Source organism: Chiloscyllium plagiosum, unplaced genomic scaffold (genome assembly GCF_037043375.1).
Source record: "Chiloscyllium plagiosum isolate Xiang-an unplaced genomic scaffold, Cpla_swu_hap1 HiC_scaffold_10, whole genome shotgun sequence".
NCBI lineage: Eukaryota > Metazoa > Chordata > Chondrichthyes > Orectolobiformes > Hemiscylliidae > Chiloscyllium > Chiloscyllium plagiosum.
In genome coordinates, this window is record NW_028270148.1 from 45,451,630 (window position 1) to 45,470,414 (window position 18,785).

General features: G+C 38.2%; 1 protein-coding gene across 2 annotated transcripts in view; it reads left to right on the forward strand.

Annotated features, from left to right (window-relative positions):
* eprs1 (glutamyl-prolyl-tRNA synthetase 1) overlaps positions 1–18,785 on the forward strand; it is a 99,005-nt gene that overhangs the window by 35,764 nt on the left and 44,456 nt on the right. Inside the window, exons 6-15 of one of the 2 annotated variants that reach the window (XM_043695780.2) lie at positions 78–172; positions 4,137–4,263; positions 4,810–5,002; positions 5,727–5,898; positions 10,520–10,753; positions 10,896–10,980; positions 11,202–11,261; positions 11,571–11,591; positions 12,793–12,903; positions 15,372–15,508. In XM_043695780.2, coding sequence (XP_043551715.2) covers positions 78–172; positions 4,137–4,263; positions 4,810–5,002; positions 5,727–5,898; positions 10,520–10,753; positions 10,896–10,980; positions 11,202–11,261; positions 11,571–11,591; positions 12,793–12,903; positions 15,372–15,508 — 1,235 coding nt within the window. The remainder of the gene's footprint in view (positions 1–77; positions 173–4,136; positions 4,264–4,809; positions 5,003–5,726; positions 5,899–10,519; positions 10,754–10,895; positions 10,981–11,201; positions 11,262–11,570; positions 11,592–12,792; positions 12,904–15,371; positions 15,509–18,785) is intronic. The other variant, XM_043695781.2, reaches the window with a different exon arrangement.

The window sequence follows — 18,785 nt, forward strand, 5'->3', positions numbered from 1 at the left end:
TGGATAGATCAGCTTCTTTATTTAGGATTAGGATTTTATTTAATATTGTTTTAAACAAATGTTTGTAATTTGTGTAGATGAATGAGAAGAAAGAGGATCGTGGAAAATTTGTTGATCTGCCTGGTGCAGAAATTGGGAAAGTGGTAGTAAGATTTCCACCTGAGGCCAGTGGGTGAGTGGATAGATTCAAATTTTCTATTTTGTAATAAAACCTTAAACTGCTTTAACTTTGTTTGCACCAACTAGTGGCAAGTCATCCAACTGTAGGCTTGGAATTACTTGAAATGATCTAAAAAGCATGCACATGAAAAATACGTTTAAAATTAACATTTTTTTAATGTCAGTTGTTGCCTACTTGTGATGTCAAAGTACTGAATTAGGAATAAAAAGTGGTGAGGGGGAAGAATTGTGGTTTTAAGATACTGAACATAATGGGGAGAAACGGAATGTTTAAATGTGAACGTAGCTCAGTAAATGAAACAGTTCTGTCATGGGAGAGAAATGCAAATCAAAAATAGTGATTACAAGGAGAAAGAATCTGAGTAATGAAATTGCAATAGAACTGGATGATCAAAAGTTTGGCTCCTTTTTAGTGGGAAGAACTGATTCCAAATTGTATTAGCTTAACTGCTTCTCTGTCTGCATGTTTATTCAGTATGTGCTTTTCAACAAAGAAGCTGTGTGGGATTTATAAACGGAGATTTATAAAGAGCAAAGTATATTCTTTCAACATGACAAATCTATTTTGAAACGTTAGGTTGAGTTGTGCTCGCAAGCTGCAGCAAATGGTGACTTGTGCAGGCTGAGATGGTGTTAGTTAACTCAATCTGCCTGCTTCAATCGTCTGATATGATTGAAGCAGAAAATTTCAGGAAATTCTGGAGAAAATATATAACAACAGTATTTCTCAGGCATTCAACAGATGTCATACGACACTTTGTAAATTCCATTTAAATATCCATTTACAATTGAGGTTATTCATTCCACCAGGAATGCGAAAGTACAGTTGTCATATTTGCCATTAACTCAAATAAATATAGGAAGGAGTTTGCCATCCATGTGCATGGAGAATCCCTCGTCATAAACAAATTCATTATACCCTTTCTATTAATCCACCTTGTATCAGTTATCCATTGTACTTGGATAACTGTTCTGAAATGGAACGGTAATATCTCCTTTATTTGGTAGGCTGTACTTGATAATTGAAAACTATTTTTATGGGAAAGTTGGAATACAATATCCTTTTGGAAGGAGTTTGTAAAATGCTTGCTTGAGCCCTAAATTTACAATTTTTCTTTGTCACCTCCTGGCATGTCCAAGCTCAGTTAGTCCATGAGATTCCCGCCACCTCTACTTCTTGATCTACAAGTTGTGAATGGTTCTCTCTCTTTTGGATTTGCCATCATATTTTGGGGGAGTAAACTCTTTTTCCCACAACCATTGTGAGCCATCGCCCTACCTTCAACCTCTCTTTCCACTCCAAAGTCTTTGAATTTGTTCTTGCCTCTCAAGTCTATACCCACCTTTACTGAAACTCCGTATTTTATTCCTTCCAGTCAGGGTTCCACAAATGCCACTGTGCCAAAACAACTCTTAACACAAGTGACATCCTATGTGACTCTGAAGATAACTGTCCTTCTCCATCCTTTCTGATCTAATTGTAGCTCATGTCATGGTTAATCACATCATGGTCCTAATCAGCCTATTCAGAGCAGATGTGATTTGAACCCTATCAGATTAGGACTTTACCATCACGCCATAAGAATCCAGGCATCATTGTCCATCAAAACCTCTCTACTGACAATCACCTTGCAGGAATGGCTCTCGTGGTTTCAATCTCATCTCATCTAATTATAGCAAGAAATGGTTGCTGTGGCTTCTTTTCTCTTACACTGGTGTCCCTGTTGTATCCCAAAGATCTGTTCTTGACTCCATCTATTTCACATTCAATCATCGTTCTTAGCCAACCTTATGCTTTCATCTGATTGTTACCATTCATATGTTTGCTGACAACCTGCAACTTTAACTCACCACCCCATCTCTTGGCTTCTCTGCTGTTGCTAAATTCCATTTCCACCATCCAGTACAAGATGAGCCGAAATTTTCTCCAATTAAATGTTAAGCAAACTGAGGCCACTGTTTTTGGTTCCTGTTTTGTTTCCTACATACTGACTCTCTTCTGGTCCCTGGGAATAGTCTGAAGCGGAACAAGCCTGTTTACACCCTTTGTGGAATATTTGACTCTATTGCTGTTCCTGTTCCTGTTCCTGTCTCTTTCAGTCTTTTCCACCTGATCACAATGACTTCTGGAACAATGCTCAATTTTGCCCTCTATCAGCACATCCACTGCTGAAATTTGTAATCATGCCTTTCTTACCTCTAGACTTGACTTTTCTGGTGCACTCTTCTCTGGTCTCCAACATTCTTTTCTCTGCAAATTTGAAGTCCTCCAACTATTCATCTGTCACAACTGTGCTTGCTGACTTGCATTGGCTCCTGGTCAAAAAATGCCTTGAAATTAAAACTTGTCTTTGTTTTCAAATACCTACATAGGGTACCCTTTCTTATTTGTGTAATCACACCTAACTCCACAACCACCCATGATATTCTGGTCTTCTAAATACCCCTGATTTAAATCGCTGCATCATTACTGGCCATGCCTTGAGCTGCATAAACTCAAACTCCAAAGCTCAGCAATTCTCTCTTATCATCCCTCCCTGTCTACTGTTTGTTTCTGCTTTCTGAACACTGTCAGAAATCTACTTCTTTGATCGTGCTTCTGGTCATTGGGTGGCTTGATGTTATATTTTGCTTTATAATGCTCTTGTAAGAAGTTTTAAGACTTTTTATTATGTTTCATTAGTATGCAGGTACACCAGGTAGTCAGGAAGGCAAATGGAATTTTCACATTTACTGCTAAAAGAATTGAAGTACAAAAGAAGAGTATATAGGGAGGTGTTTCTGCAACAGTACAAGACATTAATGAGACTACATCTGGAGTATTGTGGCCCCTCCAACTTGATGCATTTGAGGTAGTTCAGAGGATGTTCAGTAGATGATTCCAGAGAATATGGGTTTGTCTTGTGAAGAGAGTTGAGCAGTGTAGGCCTGTACTTCCTGGTGTTTAGAAGAATGAGAAGAGATTTAATGGAAGTATAAGGATGTGGAAGGGAGGTTTTCTCATGTGGGACAATCTAGAATGAGAGATTATAGTTTTAGGGTAAGAGTAGCAGATTTAAAAGAGATGAGCGGTTTGAAAGATTCTAATCTGCTTTTGTTGAATAATACCACAGGTGCTTAAGCATTAATTGCTGAGCTATTGATTTGGGCAAATACATGAATAGGAAAGGTTTAGAGGGATATGGCCAAATACAGGCAAATGCGGCTAGTTTAGTATGGGAAACCTGATCGCCATGGACTAGTTGGACTGAAGGGTCTGTTTCGTGCTGTATGACTCTATAATTCTGACTAAAATGGTTGTGGGTGTGTGATTTGTTACCTCAGCATGTAGTGGACACTGGGACACTGAATAAACTTAAGGAGGGGATAGATTTTTAATTAGTATTGGGCTGAAGTGTTAGGGAGTGCAGGTACCAAAATGGAGTTGAGGCCAAAATTAGATCAGCTATGATTGTATTAAATGGCAGCAGAGCAGCCTCGAAGGGCTGAATTGCTTACTCCTGCTCCTAGTTCTTATGTATGGACATATTCGTCTCCAAGTTGCTGGAAAATAAGAACATGGATTAGGTGATTTTTCGTAGCTGAAGTCACTTCCTGTACCCAATATAGCTGTGACTTCAGTCATTGAGGTCCCGGACTGTAGAATGTTTTTGAGGAGGTTCCATTTCCTCTCTCCCTGGAGCATTCTCAATATCCACCTCATGATTAGATTTTGATCATCCCACCTAACAATTCCACCATTGGCTGAGCTTCCATTGCTGGTTGATTAAGTTTTGATCAAACACTTGGCTTTTATCTACTTAAACTTGCATTTGTGTATCATGTTCCGTCAAGCAGTGTTTTTAAGTTACAATTGTGACTATAGTATAATCAGATTTTCTTTAAAAGTTGCACTGTTCTAATTGAGATGGACATATGTATGTAGTTATTTATGCTTTAAAATAATTTATTTATAGTTATCTGCATATTGGACATGCCAAAGCTGCTCTCCTGAATCAGCATTATCAAGTGAGCTTTAAGGGGAAACTTATCATGAGGTTTGATGACACCAATCCTGAAAAGGAAAAGGAAGACTTTGAGAAGGTTGGTATCAAATGTATTTAATAAATACATCTCTGTCTAAATATAACTGCAGTGATTATTTATTTTGACAACTGCAAGTGATTTATGATGAAAATTGTTCTTTATTAATATTCATATAATTTGAATTATTTAAGTTTGTAATATATTTGTGTTTAATGACTGCTATATACTTTTCTCAAATAGTTTTGACTATTTGTAATAAAATAGTATTACATTAAGTCAACTAGATCATCATGGGTTAAGAGGCAATACAGAGAAAGAATGGACTGTACTAAATCTTAAAGATGTTATTATACTTTTTTGTCAGAAACCTCTGTTGCCCTTTCTTTTCCCTTTAGCCTAGAATATATACCTGAATAAGTCTCACTTCTTGTTTGAAACTTTTCTGAACAGTTTAATATATAAGCCTTTCAGAACAGAATTCCTTCATATTGAGGAAGTTAGGATTTTTCTTAACTTGCATTTCAGAATAAAACTAAGCTTGTTGCGTTGCATTGCATTCTAACAAGGAGTTCAACTGTGTGTAACATTGACTGCTTTATTTAGGTTATACTGGAAGATGTTTCAATGCTACACATTAAACCTGATCAATTCACCTACACCTCTGATCACTTTGAAATTATAATGCAATATGCTGAGAAAATGATTAGAGATGGGAAGGCCTATACAGATAACACACCTCCAGATCAAATGAAACAAGAACGTGAACAAAGGATTGAGTCTAAATGCAGGACAAATTGTGAGTACCATTGAAAATTCTGCTCGGCGGTACTCTAGCCTTTATTCAATATTTGTAATTCTCTTTCCAACTCCTTTTAAATGAAAATGATTCATGCATGGCTATGATTTCACATGTTGCCTTGAGACTAGATGCTCTGTGTTGCTAAGTTTCTTGACTACACTGGATATCATATTTAATTTCATATCAGCCCTCATTTGATCTCTTTCTGCAGTTTCTATAAATGCTGAACATTATGTACCTGTCCCGTGCCAAACCCAATGAAACTTATTGTATTATGATTGCCTAATTAAACACAGTACTCGGATAAAAGCTGGAAGTTTTAAAATCTGCATAAATTAAAACAACATTAAGAGTTGCTTGTTTAAAGACTTTATTCCGAATGGTCATCTATTCTTAAAAATGGCAGAAGTAAGCAAGAAGTAGATTTTCAGTAAATTTCTTCTTAGGAAAAATGTAAGAGCATTCTCAGAGTGTGAATAAATGTAAGGTGACATGCTGGAGTGTTGGAATAGCTGAAACACTGTCAGAATCAACTCCCAATTATACCTTTGTAATGTACAGGTGTTCTTGCATGGTATTAAATGTTAAAAAAACTTATAGATTTCTAATACTAAAGGTGACTATAATGGATGAAGGATTCCTTTTGTATTCATTTAGTATTTGTGTTCTTTGGAAATATAAATAAAATGTTTGACCATTGCATGTAATTTGTTTGTTGAAGCTGTGCAACAGAACATGAAAATGTGGGAAGAGATGAAGTCTGGAACGGAGTATGGGCAAAGCTGCTGTTTACGAGCAAAGATTGACATGACTTCTAATAATGGTTGCCTCAGGGACCCCACACTCTACCGATGCAAGAACATGCCGCATCCACGCACAGGACTCAAATACAAGTGAAGTATACCAGTCAAATTTAGGTTTTGCAAATATCATTCTTGGATTTTTTTGTCATTTTTAATCTTTGTTAAAAAAAGTCAGATCCTTCTCATGAGATCTCAGTGCTGCTGTGGTGTCAGGAAGTATATGCAAGTATCCTAGACTAACACTGACTGAGAACAACAGAGAAATATTATATCCTGTCCTCCTTTCCCTCTTTACTCATTCCAACTCCTCACTTACCTGTGTACAGTTGTAGCAATGCTGTTAACTGCATATTAAGATTATTGTGTTAGGGTGAAATTGATCATGTACAAATGTTTGGTTGTTTTTGATTTAACTCTTCAGTTATCCAATAAGTACTCATCAACAGATAATCATTAAAGCTCAGATTTAATAATTTATGCAAGTAGAGATAAAGGGAATATTTATGGCCTTTTAGTTAATTCAGGCAAACACAGTTAAATACAAAAATCTGGAGAATGCTGTCAGATGTACCATTCCTCCCCAGGCTGCAGAAGACAAACTTCCTTTCTCTTGAATGGCAATTATTTCTTCAGCATGGTTTATACAGCCCAAATTAGAGCTTGCCCATTCTATTTTAACAGAATTCGTATTTTAACAGATAGTATGAATTATTAACAAACACCCTTTTCAACACTGATTAGTTTCCACAAATATGGAATCTCATCCCTAAGATTTTAATGTTAGAATTTTACTTTTTTTAATGTGTGTTTTCTGTGTCTCTTCATTCTTAATGCAAACTTTCTTTTTTCCTCTTTGCCATCTGTACTTAATTTGGGGGATAGAGTGAGAAGGTGGTGGTGGGATAGTGATGCTATAGGCTGAAGGTGAACTGAGATGATGTGGTTGGGAATAAGGCTCTGAAGGGATTTGAAAGCAGGGATGAGAATGTTGAAATGGAGATATTTTATTGACTGAGATTCAGTGTAGACCAGGAAATATTGAATGAACTCCGGCACCTTGTGCATGTAATCTGAGGAATATCCTTGATGTTGTGCTGATCTGTAATGAAATTATGTCTACTGGTTTCATGGAAACTCTTGATTGCAGGTAAAGGGATGGCTGGAAAATGGGAAGCCTTCAGAAACATGATAACAAGAATTCAGAGAAAGTATATTACTGTCAGGGTGTAAGGGAAAGCTGGTAGGTATAGGGAATGCCTATATTGAGGGTTTGGTTAAGAAAAAGAAGGAAGCATGTGTCAGGTATAGACAGGATTGATCGAGTGAATCCTTAGAAGAGTATGAAGAAAGTAGGAGTATACTTAAGAGGGAAATCAGGAGGGCAAAATGGAGACATGAGATAGCTTTGGCAAATAGAACTAAGGAGAATCCAAAAGGTTGTTACAAATATATTAAGGAAAAAAGGGTAACTAGGGAGAGAATAGGGCCCCTCAAAGATCAGCAAAGCGGCCATTGTGTGGAGACACAGAAAATAAGGGAGATACTAAATGAATATTTTGTATCGGTATTTACTGTGGAAAAGGATATGGAAGATATAGACTGTAGGGAAATAGATGGTGACATCTTGCAAAATGTCCAGATTACAGAAGAAGAAGTGCTGGATGCCTTGAAACGGTTAAAGGTGGATAACTCCCCAGGACCTGATCAGGTGTACCCGAGAACTCTGTGGGAAGCTAGCGAATTGATTGCTGGGCCTCTTGCTGAGATATTTGTATCATCGATAGTCACAGGTGAGGTGCCGGAAGACTGGAAGTTGGCAAACATGGTGCCACTGTTTAAGAAGGGCGGTAAAGACAAGCCAGGGAACTATAGACCAATGAGCCTGACCTTGGTGATGGGCAAGTTGTTGGAGGGAATCCTGAGGGACAGAATGTACATGTATTTGGAAAGGCAAGGACTGATTCAGGATAGTCAACATGGCTTTGTGCATAGGAAATCATGTCTCACAAACTTGATTGAGTTTTTGGAAGAAGTAACAAAGAAGATTGATGAGGGCAGAGCAGTAGATGTGATTTATATGGACTTCAGTAAGGCGTTCGACAAGGTTCCCCATGGGAGACTGATTAGCAAGCTTAGATCTCATGGGGGAATACAGGGAGAACTAGCCATTTGAATACAGAACTGGCTCAGAGGTAAAAGACAGAGGATGATGGTGGAGGGTTGGTTTTCAGACTGGAGGCCTGTTACCAGTGGAGTGCCACAAGGATTGGTGCTGGGCCCTCTACTTTTTGTCATTTACATAAATGATTTGGATGCGAGCATTAGAGGTACAGTTAGTAAGTTTGCAGATGACACCAAAATTGGAGGTGTAGTGGACAGTGAAGAGGGTTACCTCAGATTACAACAGGATCTGGACCAGATGGGCCAATGGGCTGAGAAGTGGCAGATGGAGTTTAATTCAGATAAATGCGAGGTGCTGCATTTTGGGAAAGCAAATCTTAGCAGGACTTATACACTTAATGGTAAGGTCCTAGGGAGTGTTGCTGAACAAAGAGACCTTGGAGTGCAGGTTCATAGCTCCTTGAAAGTGGAGTCGCAAGTAGATAGGATAGTGAAGGCGGTGTTTGGTATGCTTTCGTTTATTGGTCAGAGTATTGAGTACAGGAGTTGGGAGGTCATGTTGCGGCTATACAGGACATTGGTTAGGCCACTGTTGGAATATTGCGTGCAATTCTGGTCTCCTTCCTATCGGAAAGATGTTGTGAAACTTGAAAGGGTTCAGAAAAGATTTACAAGGATGTTCCCTACAGGGAGAGGCTGAACAGGCTGAGGCTGTTTTTCCTGGAGCGTCGGAGGCTGAGGAGTGACCTTTATAGAGGTTTACAAAATTATGAGGGGCGTGGGTAGGATAAATAGGCAAAGTCTTTTCCCTGGAGTCGGGGAGTCCAGAACTAGAGGGCATAGATTTAGGATGAGGGGAAAGATATAAAAGAGACCTAAGGGGCAACATTTTCACGCAGAGGGTGGTACGTGTATGGAATGAGCTGCCAGAGGATGTGGTGGAGGCTGGTACAATTGCAACATTTAAGAGGAATTTGGATGGGTATATGAATAGGAAGGATTTGGAGGGATATGGGCCGGGTGCTGGCAGATGGGACTAGATTGGTTTGGGATATCTGGTCGGCATGGATGGGTTGGACTGAAGGTTCTGTTTCCATGCTGTACATCTCTATGACTCTAAATGGTCCACGGAAAGCTAAGCTATACTTTAGTTTTTTTTCCTCGTTATTCTGTTAATTAGAGACTGGTTATTAGGTCCCTCACTGTTCATATGACACACAATTTACATGTTGTTTGGGTGAAATTTTCAACGTGCTCTTATTGTGAATTGCATGTGAACTGGTAAAATTGTTCAATAGCTCTTCAATCTTGTTGATTTGGGTTATGGGGAAACTGCAGTCACTCAGGATATTTTTTTTGATCTGAAGTAAAGATTGATAATTTCTTCATTTGTTAAGACTGGAGGCTAGTTGTCATTGAAGGGTTCTTGATCTCAGAAAAAAAAGCTGAGGATATGTTCTCTTGTCCATAGAAGGAACATTTGGTTGGATTAATCCAACCATCATGTGAAGACAAGTCAATTGAATCCAGTATGTTGAATATACAACTTGCATTTGTGTATAAAATGAGGCCCATTCTCTCCCATGCCCCCCCCCCCCCAACCCCTTTGTTTGTCACACTGAAACGCTCTTTTTTGCTATGGATGGCTGGTTCTTGTTTCTTTATCCCTCTTCTCCTTTCTGTCCCTTCTCCCTATAGAAAGCTCGTTCATGGCTAGTCGAGATTTTTGACAGGCTCAGTGGTTAGCACTGCTGCCTCACAGCACCAGGTTCGATTCCAGCCTTGGGTGTCTGTCTGTGTGGAGTTTGCACATTCTCCCTGTGTCTGCGTGGGTTTCCTCCCACAGTCCAAAGTTGTGCAGGTTAGGTGAATTGGCTATGCTAAATTGCCCATAGTGTTAGGTGCGTTAGTCAGAGGGAAATGGGTCTGGGTGGGTTACTCTTCGGAGGGTTGGTGTGGACTGGTTGGGCCGACGGGCCTGTTTCCACACTGTAGGGAATCTAATCTCACAATAGCGAGTGATGAGAGAAATAATGTGAAATAGAATGAACAAAACAAAATATTTTGCTGAGTCAGTTAAATTTGCATGTTGCTTGGTTGTACTATCTTCTTATATGGCTCTACTGTGCATACTACAAAGTTGTGGGTAATATAATTTCAAGGGTTATCCATACCTGGAGACAATGAAATGGAGTTTAGGGAAAGGAAACTATGTATGGTTGACAGGAGTCATGTGAGATGCAGTTTAACATGCTAGCGTTCTGCATCTTCAAAGAATGTCTTAGTGGTAAATAAATTATTTAACCATGTGATGCAGTGCGTGTAAATAAACCAGGGCTGAAGGATATTTTTCAGGAAATATTACTCAAGCAAAAACCGATTAGTAGTAGCAATGCAATATCATGGAGATACGTTAAAGAAACCTGCAGCTAGATGTGCTAACAAAATAATAGTATTTAAAATCTGTAAAGATGAGTTCTGAAAGGCTTTTGCTCAAAACAATCTTGTGATGATTTCTATTTTGTGCTAAAGATTTCATTATTAAATTGAGAGGTAGTAAAATAATTTCCAATTTTTCCTCTTTCTGCAGAATTTACCCAACATATGACTTTGCATGCCCAATAGTGGACAGCATTGAAGGTGTCACACACGCACTTAGAACAACAGAGTACCATGACCGGGATGAGCAGTATTACTGGATTATTGATGCTCTGGAAATTCGAAAACCATATATTTGGGAATACAGCCGCCTTAATCTAAATAACACTGTGCTATCAAAGAGGAAACTAACCTGGTTTGTTAACGAAGGCCTTGTGGATGGATGGTAATTTTGCAATAAAACTGTGAAATTGATTGATTTTTGAATTTTGAACATGTGTAATTTAAATAGAAAGTCTGATCCTGTTGGAGAGTGCCTTAGTGTCTCAGAGACTAGCAATTGTTTTATCCACTTTTTTTTTGTTTAGGGATGATCCTCGCTTCCCTACAGTGCGTGGAGTCCTGCGGAGAGGCATGACTGTTGAGGGATTGAAACAGTTTATTGCTGCTCAAGTGAGTTGAATGTGAACTTGATGGTTCTCACTATAGGTCCAAAATATGTTGTCTGTCATGGTTTTGATGATCTTACTTTGCAACTCTTTGCTGACTGAAAGCCCCTAATTTTCTTTGGAAACATATATTATACTTCAGTTTGTTTTGTAAAAATGTTTGGAAAAGTGTATTGCTGTTCGTGGTTCGCTGCATTAAAGGTTGTATGTGTTTTATGATTATAGGGTGGCTCAAGGTCTGTTGTGAACATGGAGTGGGACAAACTCTGGGCTTTTAACAAAAAGGTAAATATGAGCTAATATAATCGTCTTTGCACCTTGTTCATATCCGTCACTGATATTGCAATTTTTTATATTTGAATATATACAAATTACAGCTCTGAGGAAAATGGAATGTTTTTGTGTCTGGTTACTTGGTGATAAATGTATTGTTTTCTGATGCTTTAAATTGTATGAGAAATCCAATTTTGGATGAAACGTTTATCTTGGTTGGAATAATAGTATGAAAAAAACATAATATTCTTTAACCCCAAAATTGTGCAAATTTATTGAATTAAGCACAAATTATGCATTACATTTTCTGCTTCTTTCAAGCTGCAAGCTAACTGTAACAAGGTATTACTTAACAATTTTCTGCTTTGACTAGAGTACTTCACAGCTTGAATAGCATGGCAATAATGCATTAGATTCAAGATGTGTGCACAGCCAGTTGTCTTTTTAACTACTGTTGTGATTGTGGTTTAGCTGGTCGGGTTTTCTGCACATGTTGACAGCAAAATGACTGTGTAGCGTTTTGAATATTTGCTTAGGTAAATAGTTAATATGGCAGTGATTATTGCTCTGTATACTTGGAGCAACCTTTCTAAAGCACTTTTAAGAATTATTTTTAATTCTCCTCCAAAAGTCAAAACTGTTTAATTTCTTTGCTCAATGAAAGTGTATTGGTTGTTAAGAGGACTAACTTTCTATACTCCTGTGAATAGATGAGAATTCATATTTGAGTAATTTAACAAATTGAAAATCAGTTAATACTAATCTAAACAGAGGTTTTTTTAAAAATATAATATTTGTTATTCTGGTTTGTATTTTTAATGTAATACAATATTGTTTTAATATGTTCTATTCAAAATGCTGTACCAAGTGTAATCTAATATAAAATCAGCACACTTATGATGTCCAATGTATAGTACTATAGTACTTGGATGTCCTTTTCTGACGAGGAAAGGAGCATAATGCATTATACAATTCATGAGCTCACTTTGTAAATTTGGCAACACACATTAAGTGAGACTGAGATTTAAAGAATTGAGTGCAGAAATACCATTCTAGGACTTTGGCTGCCCAGCTAGAGTCTTAATCTAAACCATTTGAATCTGGCATCTTGTGTTAATGTCTTGCTAACCTTTCCATTTGCTTGTAGTTCAATGCCGCACTTCTCAGTTTTTTCATATCTATCTTTTTTCTTTTATTAATTTTTAAACATTTTTGCGCCTCTCAAAGGATTGTTTGCGTTGTTGCAGTTAACTGCAAATGAAGATACACAAATTTTAATTGGCCTTTATTTAAAATTAAATTAGACTGTTATAATTAATTTAACCTCTATGTATAGACTTCTCGAAAATAAATAATACCATTTTAAGTGAACTAACAGCTTTTCAGAAAATAGCTACAAGTTTTCCAATGCTTTCTGTTTTAACTAATTGTTGGTTGCAGCAAGCTAAACAATTCCGTATGCCTTTGTTTGGATATTGCATGCAGGTGAATACGGAACATCAAGTTATATATAGACAAAATGATCTATACTTATTTACTTCAGGTTATTGATCCAGTGGCACCTCGGTATACCGCATTATTAAAGGATGCAGTGGTGCCTGTGAATGTGCCAGAGGCCAAGGAAGAGATGAAAGATGTGGCCAAGCATCCTAAGGTAATAGGGTCTATAAATGAAGGGTGGGGTGTGTAATATAGAATCCACCTTACTTTCACTTGTTGAGAAATACACTGAGGGAAAGGAGATGGAGGATAAAAATCTTGTATGAGAATGATTTCCTTGTGTGCGTACACATGCACATACACACACAGTCCTCCCTCTCTACCTCTCATGCACACAAAATTCTTAGTTTGATTAATTGATGCTTAGACTGAATTTTGATTCATTGGGGCTTTGAAATGGAAAATTTATTTTCTTTTTCAAATTTTTCAGTCATATGGGTTAAGAAATGTAGAGAGGGGAGGGCCATGCATCCCATTGAATCTGCTCTGCTATTCCATTAGATTGTGGCTGATCATCCAAGTGCCACATTCCTGCAATACTTCCATATCCCTTGATGTTACTCCTCAGAAATCTTATTCAATGTTTGAACTTCTACAACCCTTTAGTGTGGAGAATTCCAAAGATTCACCACACTGAGTAAAGAAATCCCTCCTCAATAAGACACTTGAAAAGTCACAAAGCAATCCAGTAGTGTCAACAAGGCTTTATGAAGAGCTGTTCATGTTTGACTAATTTAGAAGCAAAGTGGACCATGGGAGTCCTGTAGGTGCCACACAAAAGGTTATTACACAGGGTAAGATTGCACAGTGTTATGGGTAATATATTAACTTGTATAGTGGATTAGCAACCAACAGAAAGTAAACTCAGGATAAATTTTTTTTCCCTGGTTGGCAAGCCGTAACATCCGCTCTATGTAGGCTTGTAGGCTGCCAAAGGGTTCAGTCCTTGGGCCTAAGCTATTTACAATCTTTTTAATTACCTGACTGCAACGATAAGCCAAACTTGCAAATTAAATGAAAATAGGTTGGAAAATCACCAGTGATGAAGAAATGAGAAACGGATAGGTTAGGTGAATGGCCAAAAGTTGCTGATGGTGTTTAACATGGATAGGTATGAGGTTATTCATTTTGATTTGAAAAAGAAAAAGGCAACTTCTTACCTAAGTGGAGAGAAACTTCAGAGTGCTTCGCTGTGTAAGGAACTGCGTGTTCTCATGTATCAATCGCAGACAGCTAGTATGCAGGTGTGTTCGTTAATAAGGTCAAATGGAATTTTAACTCTAATTAATGTAATTGCAGTAATTCAGAGAAGGTTTGCAAGATAAATTCCAAAGATGACAGATAAATGTTATGAAGAGAGATTGAGCAGTTTAAGCCTATAGTCACTAGAGCTTAACAAATAAAATATTTAATTGAGGTTTATAAGATGCTGAAGGGGATTGACAAAGTAGACATGGAGCGGATGTTTCCCCTTGTGGGCAATCTGGAAAGCGAGGTCGTGATTTTAGGCTAAGGGTTACCAGATTTACAATCTAAGTAAGGAGGAATTAATTCTCTTAAATGGTCTTGAATCTGTGGAATTTTGAATTTGAATTAGCTTTATTGTCACTTACTCAAATGAGTACAGTGCAAAGTTTCTTAGTAACCACTTACAGTGCCATCTTAGGAACAAAATACAGCTTCTGGAATTCTCCTTGAGAGGACAGATTTTTAATTAGTAATAAGTTAAATGGTTATTGGGAGCAGGCAGGAAAGATGGAGTTGAGGCATAGATGAGGTCAGCTGTGATTTTATTAAATGGCGGACAAGGTTTGAAGGGCTGAATTAACTATTTTTGCTCCTTATGTTAAATGACCTAGCCCATATGCTGAAATAATGTTCCTTGATTTTAGACTCAGTAGCCTAGGAAGCATTTTATTTGCATCCACCTGTCATGCCCTTTAAGAATTTTAAGTTTCAATAAGGTTAGCCCTCATTCTTCAAAACACTAAGGAATATAGATGGTCTCCTCAATCTCTTTTCATAAAACAATCCTATCTGAGTGATTAGTAGAGAGAATGTCTGTGCATGCCCTTTACGGCAAGTATACAGCTCTTTAGCTAAGAGAAGCAAAGCTCTACGTGGTACACCAGGTACAGTCTCAACATGCCTCTGTACAGCAACAGCAATTTGCACTCAAGTCCTTTGGTCATGAAGGCTAACATACCAAATGCCTGTCTAATTCATGCTTACATCTACCTATTAACTTTGAGATTCTTCAAGGGAACCTTTGGCCACCTCATTTCTCATCCTGTCACCATAAGCACTTCTATCTTTTTGGAATCTAGATATATGTTGAGAAAACCTAAAGCTTATTATTAGCATTGAAATATGCATAAGTTTGAACTGGTATTTCATTTTATCTTTACTGGAATCCATAATGAGTGAATAGTTTTAGATTGTTTTGTAGTGGCAGGTTAAATCTGTGAAATCCATGCTGAGTAGTAAACAAGGTTTTGTAGATATATAGAACTTGCACTTGCCTTAATGTCATGATTTGTAATACAGCTGTACTTATTTTCCTTCTAATCATTAGTGTTTCTTCTTCCCTTCTAACCAAACCTTTTTTTTTGTTGTTGTCAGAATCTGGAAATAGGGCTGAAGTCTGTGTGGTATGGACCGAAAGTACTAATTGAGGGAGCAGATGCTGAAACTTTGACAGAAGGAGAAATGGTTACTTTTATTAATTGGGGTAACATCAACATCACTAAAATTAACAGGTGAGAGAATAGTTTTGTAGTACAGAGGAACCTCGATTCTCCAAAGGACACGGGTGGGGAGTATTTCGATCGGTTAATCGAATGCCGGATAACATAGTTTAGCCAAACACCACGGCCTTGCGATCTTGCCAGATAATCCGAACTTTGGTTAATCAAATGCTGGATAATCAGCATTCCTCTGCAGAGGCTTTCTGGCTGTTATCCCTTGAAAGCCAACTGTGTGATTGGATGTGATGCTGATACACAATTTATTGATAATTTCTTTTGGAAATTTCTTTGGAAATTTGGATTCTGAAATGGACAGAGTCCAATATAACTTTAAGATTGATTTGTGTGTGTTAAGAAGGGGGTTTTTAGTTCCATTTTTGATTTCTGAGAGTTGTGTAGATAGGTCAGGAATTGTTACAAATATTTAAAAGAGGCTTTTAAGAAAAACCCTTGAGGTGAATAGTTCAGTGCCTTGTAAAATAAAGTAGCACAGAGGAAACAAAGGGCTGTTGCTTCTCCGCAAGTTGTCCTATGACACAGGATGACCAAGACAAAAGTTATTTTAGAAAGACAGAGCTATCCAGAGGGTCAGTGAGTATGCAGGTTTCTTTCAGAGATAAGTAGGCCATTCAGAGAAACAAAAGGCCTGCAATACCTGAAGTAGAGTTTTAGCAATATCAGAAACTGAGCAGAAGAAAACAAGACTTGAGTGGCTTAAACATCAAAAATAGATACACCAGAAAAAAGAAGCTTTTAAGGGTTCAATGGAAGAGGAAAATAGTAGTTTGGTTGATTTTTGCTTCAGTAAAGTAGCTGATTACTGAATATTTCTAGTTTTTTTGAAGTGAAATTAACATAGTCTTCGGGTTATGTTTTGAATTTCCAATGTTTTTTTCCTTAAAAATCACTTGTTAGGTGTAAAATTGATACTAATGCCTTAAAAGGGAAAAAATGCAGTAAAGTGTATAGAGCAGGGATATTAGTCATTTTAATTAATAACTCATTACAATAGGAATGACAGGTCCAATGATGTGTTGCAGTTGCAGCTTGTAGGAACTGCTGTACATCAAGAGGACACATTTGTAGCAAGTGTTTGCAGCTCCTCCAACTTCTTCAGAGTTGAGGATCTGGAGCTTGAGCTGCAGAAATTGTGCCAAATCAGGAAGCGGGAAACGTACACGGATACTTTGCTGCAGCACGCAGTCAAACTCCTTAAATTTGCTACTTCAGATTTGGTCTACGATCAATGACAGAAGGATGTGATTGTAGGTGAGGCAGATATGGGGACCCAAGGACAGCTCTCAAAGAACTTCAATACTTGTAACTGTCTAACAGCAATCAAGAGAGGTAAAATATGGGCTTGCACGACAAAGATATGATGTCACTGCAGGCCAACTACATTGACAATGATACTCAGAGTGGGACATGAAGGGACAGAGTATACAAACATAATAAAACAGCAAACGAGGACCAAGAGTGAATAAAATATAAGACATCGTTAATGGCCCTTTATCCAAATGCATTTAGTTTTTGGAACAAATTAAATGGATTCATGTCATAAAAAGAGGATAATGTTTGACTAATTTGTAGAAGCATAGTGGACCATGGGAATCCTGTAGATGTATATAAGGTGCCACATAAAAGGTAAGATTGCACAGTGTTATAATCTTAGTAATTGCAGTGACATGATTACAATGATATTAATGTGCCAACTAAATATTCAGTGGCAACTGAACTTTCGAAAGAGCAGGCAGGAAGAGATTGTGGAGTGCCCTTGTCGTCTTCCCCTTTTATTTCCTACATCTATCCATACAAATCCAACATTATCCAATCAAAGATAATTTCTTGATATGTATAATTCTAGATGTAGGAAATAATAAGGGGAAGAAGACAATATGTTGTCGTCTTGTCTTGTCTTGTCTTGTCTCGTTGATCCATGCAGGAATTGGGCGATTTTGGATCTGGTAATGTGTAATGGGGCAAGTTTAATAAATTATTTTGGAGTGAAAGATTACCTAAGGGGGAAGTAACCTGAGTATGGTAGATTTTATCACTCACGTTGAGTAAGAAATTTTGAGTTAGGATTAACTGTATGAACATTAAAGAAGAGCAATTACATGGAATGAGGCTAGAGTTAGTTGGAGTAGATTGAGAAAGTAGATAGAACATAGAACAATACAGCACAGAACAGGCCCTTCGGCCCACGATGTTGTGCCGAACTTCTAACCTAGATTAAGTACCCATCCATGTACCTATCCAAATGCCGCTTAAAGGTCGCCAATGATTCCGACTCTACCACTCCCACGGGCAGCGCATTCCATGCCCCCACCACTCTCTGGGTAAAGAACCCACCCCTGACATCTCCCCTATACCTTCCACCCTTCACCTTAAATTTATGTCCCCTTGTAACACTCTGTTGTACCTGGGGAAAAAGTTTCTGACTGTCTACTCTATCTATTCCTCTGATCATCTTATAAACCTCTATCAAGTCACCCCTCATCCTTCGCCGTTCCAACGAGAAAAGGCCAAGAACTCTCAACCTATCCTCGTATGACTTCCTCTCCATTCCAGGCAACATCCTGGTAAATCTTCTCTGCACCCTCTCCAAAGCTTCCACATCTTTCCTAAAGTGAGGCGACCAGAACTGCACACAGTACTCCAACTGTGGCCTAACCAAAGTCCTGTACAGCTGCAACATCACTTCACGACTCTTGAATTCAATCCCTCTGCTAATGAACGATAATACTCCATAGGCCTCCTTACAAACTCTATCCACCTGAGTGGCAACCTTCAAAGATCTATGTACATAGACCCCAAGATCCCTCTGTTCCTCCACCTGACTAAAAACCCTACCATTAACCCTGTATTCCGCATTCTTATTTGTTCTTCCAAAATGGACAACCTCACACTTGGCAGGGTTGAACTCCATCTGCCACTCCTCAGCCCAGCTCTGCATCATATCTAAGTCCCTCTGCAGCCGACAACAGCCCTCCTCACTGTCCACAACTCCACCTATCTTCGTATCATCTGCAAATTTACTGACCCACCCTTCGACTTCCTCATCTAAGTCATTAATAAAAATTACAAACAGCAGAGGACCCAGAACTGATCCCTGCGGAACTCCACTTGTAACTGGGCTCCAGGCTGAATATTTACCATCTACCACCACTCTCTGCCTTCGACCGGTTAGCCAGTTTTCTATCCAATTGGCCAAATTTCCCTCTATCCCATGCCTCCTGACTTTCCGCATAAGCCTACCATGGGGAACCTTATCAAATGCCTTACTAAA